Source organism: Chiloscyllium plagiosum, chromosome 28 (genome assembly GCF_004010195.1).
Source record: "Chiloscyllium plagiosum isolate BGI_BamShark_2017 chromosome 28, ASM401019v2, whole genome shotgun sequence".
Classification (NCBI taxonomy): Eukaryota; Metazoa; Chordata; class Chondrichthyes; order Orectolobiformes; family Hemiscylliidae; genus Chiloscyllium; species Chiloscyllium plagiosum.
In genome coordinates this window covers 14,859,469-14,866,266 of record NC_057737.1, presented here as the reverse complement: position 1 = coordinate 14,866,266, position 6,798 = coordinate 14,859,469, and the positions used below count along the sequence as shown (strand labels likewise).

At 43.6% G+C, this 6,798-nt stretch overlaps 1 protein-coding gene across 2 annotated transcripts in view; it reads left to right on the top strand.

The window, feature by feature from the left end:
- The first annotated feature begins 6,376 nt into the window (after positions 1-6,376).
- tada2a (transcriptional adaptor 2A) overlaps positions 6,377-6,798 on the top strand; it is a 44,497-nt gene continuing 44,075 nt past the window's right edge. Inside the window, exon 1 of one of the 2 annotated variants that reach the window (XM_043718381.1) lies at positions 6,377-6,613. In XM_043718381.1, the coding sequence (XP_043574316.1) occupies positions 6,589-6,613 (25 nt within the window). In that variant the 5' untranslated portion in view covers positions 6,377-6,588. The remainder of the gene's footprint in view (positions 6,614-6,798) is intronic. The other variant, XM_043718382.1, reaches the window with a different exon arrangement.

Genomic DNA, 6,798 nt, shown 5'->3' with positions numbered 1-6,798 from the left:
ATTTTCAACTCCCCTTTCAGTGGTTTAAAACGTATTACATATTGAGAGGTTCTGGGTGGAATTCAATGGTTGTAGTCAGGGGAGGGGGGCATTCACTGGCTGGAAAACTGGTGCCAAGCTCTTCACTTTGAAGACCTGATGGAATTTAATCTCAATCAGACAGCAATATGAAATCCCATCCGTGGAAATCCAGTTGTGGTCTCATGAGGGACGAGTGTACGACAAACAAAAGCGGTGGCCAGGCCTATGCCTGCAGAGGTTGCAGCTTGAGCCCATGGGAGGAGATGATTGGAAGGATTCACCAGGGCGAGACAGGGATGCCTTGTGTGAAGTGGAGGAGGTCTTAAGTTGGATTCCTGCTTGCTGTCATGGGGAACAGGGTGCAGAGAATGTCTACCAGAACAAAGAACTGGAGGAGATTGCATGGATTTGAAAGGAAAAACAATGATCTGAGATTTTTATGAAAACTTGAAGCTATGTTTGTCCAATCAGCTTGGTGCACATTTCCAACATCCAAAGTTTATCTTTTTCTACTCTCACTCAGAAGTCTCACGTTCTCACTAGGAACTTATTCTACACAGGCTCTAGGGTTACACAGTACCTTGCAAATCATTGACAGGAGATAGAGTGGACTGATCAGCAGCAAAGTTCCCACTGTCTGGTTTGTTGGACTTCTTGGATGTGGAAGTGTTTGACTCCTTGCTTGGAGCAGATCTATTAGGAGCTTTTCTTGGTGCTGAGCAGTCTACGTTTAAAATGGAGAGAAAATGAAATGGACAAAGCATCGGCACAAAATCTCAAACAGTTTTATTACACTACAATACTATTTATAATTTAATATTTAGTTAAAAAGGAATAAAAGAATATGATACTTCAGTCTTAATTAGGTAGTTTCTGATTTCATGCTCCAATGAGATCTTTACTTGAAATATGATTTCAACAATTCGGGCACATTTAGATCAAAGATCTGAAAGAAATAATATCCACATTTATGATGTGCACGCTTAATGAAAGTTACATATTGGGAACACAAAACTGGAAAGATTTGAAGGGAATGGAAGAGAAAGATTCACCAAACTTCTGGTAACCAGCAGATGGCAGCCTAGTTACAGCAATGATTTGGAGATGCCGGTGTTTGACTGGGATGTACAAAGTTCAAAATCACACAACACCAGGTTATAGTCCAACAGGTTTAATTGGAAGGACAGTAGCTTTCGGAGTAAGTAGCAAAGTCTTTAAAGTTATTGCTGGCGTTTTGAGTAGTTCCAATGTTTCTGTTTAATTTCAGATTCTGAATGATTTTTTAATCAACATTGTAATTAAAATTGATCTTTATATGATACACTACTTGTCAATTCAGAGATCTCATACTGGATGATTAGTTTTTAGTATGGTTTATTTCAGAAAGAAAGCAAACAAAACTTTTAAGAATAACCTTGGATTCTATCTTTGGCCTCTTCCTATTGATCTACAACTTTCTCCTCAATAATATCAGCAAATTTTTAAATTGTATCCTTGAGTTAGTGTCAATTCACTATTCAATTTAGGTAATTCCAATATTTTCAAATGGGGAAACTAGCTAGGTGGCATGACCTTTGCAGAGATTTGTCCACTATGCAACCCCATTTCTCCGTATGTCACAAGATCAAACAAAAATGCATGACACATATTTAAGAATAATTCATATTGTGCATTATAGCATTTTTGCAGCTCTATCCATGTATCCTGACTTACTGCTGGCATACTTGCTGGTTACTCCAAGTTCAGAGAGTTGAACACAATAAAGGCTGACATTTCAGTGCAGACCTGTTGAAAGTTATTGACTAAGACTTAAGAGCAGCAACAGAGTAAGGGTGCTCAAGGGCAACTACAGAGGAACAATAAATGCTGGCCAGCGAGCGACGTCCACACCCCACAATATGATATATTTTTTAAATTGGCTGTGACGTAGGTTTTGCTGAGAAATCTTGCAATGTCCCTGATGAAAATTTCAGTTCCAGTCCCATTCAGTCGTGCAGCAACTGATTCAGCAATCTGTACTGGGCATTAACAACTTGAAACAGCAGTGATGTTATCAGACTATGTAAACATCCAAAAACATTAAAATATTTTCACAAATAATCTTATAAATCAGAAACGAAATACTGAAATAAAATGTTTTTTTTAATAGCAAACTACATAATGGTACATATATGTGCAGTAAGGGAAAAGGTAAATCATTCTAAATAAACTTTTAAAATTTAAATTAAGCTTTAGAAAATGTAATCACTTTATCAGTCCACAAATCTTAGAATCCCTACAGTGTGGAAATAGGCCATTTGTCCAAACAAGCAGAAAGTGAGCACTGCAGATCAGACCCATTCCCCTACCCTGTTATTCTACATTTACCCCTGACTAATGCAGCTAACCTACACATCCCTGAACACTATGGGCAATTTTGAATGGCCAATTCATCTTAGCAGCACATTTTTGGACTGGGAGAAAACCTACATGGACGCAGGGAGAAGGTGCAAACCCCACAGACAGTCGTCCGAGGATGGGATTGAACCCAGGTCCCCAGCACTGTGAGGCAGCAGTGATAACCAATGAGCCACCATGTCACCCCTAGATAGGCTGTGATGTAATGGTTATATAAATTATTTTTTCAAAAATTATGTACATTCAAATTTATTCATAATTTTTAAAATCTCACTTATGTCTAATTAAACAGGTGTAACTTTTTATGGGGTTTCTACTGAAGTCATTCTAAGCAGAAGCTTGTTGGGAGGGGTGTCAGGGAAGTGCCCATGTTGGAGCTTTGAGGGACAGACTGCAATTCTAGAATATCCTCATTAATCATATTTAATATTAAGATTGCGTCAATTTAATAAAGGTCTGAAGGGTAAATATGGAGTGCCTTAAGCACCATCCATTAGATGTCATGTACTTGCAGGAAGAATGGGCTCTCAAAAGAGTAAAGATTAGAGTGGTGCTGGAAAAGCACAGCAGGTCAGGCAGCATCCGAGGAGCAGGAAAATCGACATTTCAGGCAAAAGCCCTTCATCAGGAAGGGCTTTTGCTCGAAACATCAATTTTCCAGTTCCTCGGATGCTGCCTGACCTGCTGTGCTTTTCCAGCACCACTCTAATCTAGACTCTGGTTTCCAGTATCTGCAGTCCTTGTTTTTACCTCTCAAAAGAGTAAAACCTAATATCCAGAGCAGAGACTATATTTATCGTCAAAGTAACTGGTAATTAGTTGCCAACATGTAATAAACTACTGCTTATTTAATACAAAAACCTGTTTTGCAAGACCAGTAAAGTGTTTCTCCTACCACAGTAGAACAGGCTCTGGAGATTCCATAGAGAATGGTAGCAGTAAACATGCAGATTCTGTTTCATGTACAGTCAAACAAACTGTTAATTCTATATTAGTTGTGTTGTGCAACTTGTGAGCATTGATGAACTAAACCCTATGAATAGTCACAGGCAGAATGGTTGTGTTTGTATACATTTAATGTGTAAAATAAACAAATATAAATGTGTTTAAAGATTGGCTTCTAGGTATTTGAGTTCTGGGTATGTTACACTCAGCGTGCTCAGGAATTTTATGGCACACCTCAGTTACTTGAATTCATGATTAAGAGGTAGGGACACTACCATTGCACCACAAGAGCTTTCTTGGCTTCAGTTCTATGTTACAGTATGTGGCTTTCTGGAGGAGGAGAGCTGATTAACATTTATCCCACCAACATAAATAAAATTAGATCATAGTTGGTTAATTTGTGAGTTCTAGCTGTATTCAAAAGTACTTGAAGCACTTCTCTCAGCCAATCAATTTCAAGCCATGAAAGTCACAATAACTGTACAATGCAGTTCACTCATATTTAGGTATGAATCAGTACACACATGCACCTAAATTGCAATATGCAACTGTTGGTGAATGGTGAATGTATGGTCACTTGTGAACTCTAAACCAATTTTAAATTCTGTCCAGACTCTTGAAACCTGAGAACCTTGGAGACTGGAAACAAGATGGCAGCAGAGTAGGCCTCCTGAACTGGAGCTCATCTGCTTCAACCATTTCCTTTTTTCCATGTATTTATTTTCTCTATATATCTTTACTTACCTCATGTCCTGAGTGTGGAAATGTGTTGCTGGAAAAGCGCAGCAGGTCAGGCAGCATCTAGGGAACAGATGAATCGACGTTTCGGGCATTAGCCCTTCTTCAGGAATCATGCCCGAAACGTCGATTCTCCTGTTCCCTAGATGCTGCCTGACCTGCTGCGCTTTTCCAGCAACACATTTCCATCTCTGATCTCCAGCATCTGCAGACCTCACTTTCTCCTCATGTCCTGAGTGTGAATGGCAGCAGCAGCAGCAGCGAGAGCCCAGCATAGACCTAAAGTGAGCCCATTACTTATTTTTCTGGTTTGAGTGCAAGACCTGGCATCTGAATCGGTGGAGGTACCGTTCATGAGGTAGACCCCTGGGCGAAAGATAGAATCCCTACAGTTTGGAAGCAGACTGTTTAGCCCAACAAGTCCACACAAACCCTCCAAAGAATAATCCATCCACACCAATTCCCATGCCCTATATCCTATATTTACCCCTGACTAATGCACCTAACCTACACATCCCTGAACACCATGGGCAATTTAGAATAGCCAATTCACCTGACCTGCACATCTTTGGATTGTGGGAGAAAACCAGAGCACCCAGAGGGTACCCACGCAGACATTGGGAGATTGTGCAAACTCGACACAGACAGTTGCCTGAGTTTGGAGTCGAACCTAGGTCCCTGGTGCTGTGAGGAAGCAGTGGTAACCACTGAGCCACCGTGCTGACCATGGTGCCTGAGGATTGGCGACTTCATTGTTAGTTGGGTCTGGCATTGGCAGCGGCAAAGCAGCATTGATGAGTTTGGTCCTGTGACGAGAGATGGGACTCAGACACTGGTTGGTCCGGCACAGGTTGTGGAGAATCAGCCCGGCAGCAAACGCTAGCACCCAAGGCTCAACAGCTTTGGTTGGGTCTGCTGTGGATGGCAACGAAAGCAGTGGAGGAGGAATGGCAGCACAAGCATTGACATTGGTAATAAGGTGGCTCAGGACTGATGGTCTCTTTAAGATATACTTTTTATTCCTTATTCTTAAATCATTCAAAATGGTGCTGGATTGTGGCGACAAATGAAAGCTTTTTGATGTGTATTTTATTGTATTCTTAGTAAAATCATTCATTAAAATGTTGATAGGGAGTGAGAACCACACCTTGAAGTCGGTGCTGGAGCTTTTAGGCAAAGGTGGGTACTGCATATGCAGGAGATTAGAGTCATGATAAGAGTAGTGCTGGAAAAGCACAGCAGGTCAGGCAGCATCCAAGAAGCAGGAAAATTGATATCTCGAGCCAAAGCCCTTCATCAGGAATGAGGCTGGGAGAGATAAATGGGAGAGGGGGTGGGGCTGGAGAAAAGGTAGCTGAGTGCAACAGGTGGATGGAGGTGGGGGTAAAGGTAATAGGTTGGAGATGAAGGTGGAGCGGATAGTTGGGAAGGAAGATTGACAGGTGGGACAGGTCATGAGGATGGTGCTGAGCTGGAAGTTGGAACTGGGGTAAGGTGGAGGGGAGGGGAAATTAGGAAACTGGTGAAGTCCACATTGATGTCATGGGATTGAAGGGTTCCAAGGTAGAAGGTGAGGCATTCTTTCTGCAGGCATTGGGTGATAAGGGAGTGGCATTGGAGGAGGCCCATGACCTGCATGTCCTTGGCAAAGTGGGAGGGGGAATTGAAATGTTTGGCCACGGGGCGGTAGGGTTGATTGGTGAGGGTGTCCCGGAGATGTTCTCTGAAGCTCTCTGCAAGTAGGCGTCCAGTCTCGCCAATAGAGGAGACCTCATTGGGAGCAATGGATACAATAAATGACGAGTGGAAGTGCAGGTGAAGCTTTGATGGATGTGGAAAGCTCCTTTGAAGCCTTGGACAGAGGTGAGGGGAGAGGTGTGGGCATAGGTTTTGCAAATCCTCCGGTAGCAGAGGAAGGTGTCTGGAGGAGAGGGTGGGTTGGTGGGGGCGTGTGGACCTGACCAGGTAGTTGCAGAGGGAACGGTCTTTACGGAAAGTAGATAAGAGTGGGGAGGTAAGTATATCTCTGATGGTGGGGTCCATTTGTAGGTGGCAGACATGTTGGCGGATGGTGGGATGTATGCGGCGGCTGGTGGGGTGGAAGGTGAGGACCGAGGGAATTCCGTTCTTGTTGCTGGTGGGGTGTAAGGGCTGAGGCGCTGGACTTTTAGGTAGGGGCTTCAGAGCAGCGAGGGGGCGGGATTATGTGGGGAACTCTGACATTGGATTGGCGGGGGCCGGTGTCAATCATTCTGAGTGACGGCGGGGGCCATCTTGCGGGCGGGCCGTTGGAGTGAGTGGGAAATAAAATGGCGGCAAAGGGACCGCGCGGCGAGCGATGAGGATCAAGAGCAGCTTTTTAGTCAGAAACTTATATATTTTTTTTTAAAAGTAAACCGGAAACAATAGCCGGTGTTGGATCGACATCGCGGTTTAATTAAATTTGACTTGTTTTTACTTTCTCTCGTCGGCGCCGCTTTGCGAAGCATGGACCGGCTGGCGCCCTTCGGCAGTGAGTAGCCCCCCACCCTGCGCCTCATCCTCGGGGAGGGGGGATGGCTGATAACCGGAGGATCGGGGCTCCCCTCCGGCCTGTGGCTGCAGCGTTTATCATGAGCTGAGAATTGAATCGGACTCGCATTTGGGCGAGAACTTGCTTCTCAATAAAAGCTCCACTTTCATTCCCCCCCCCCCCCC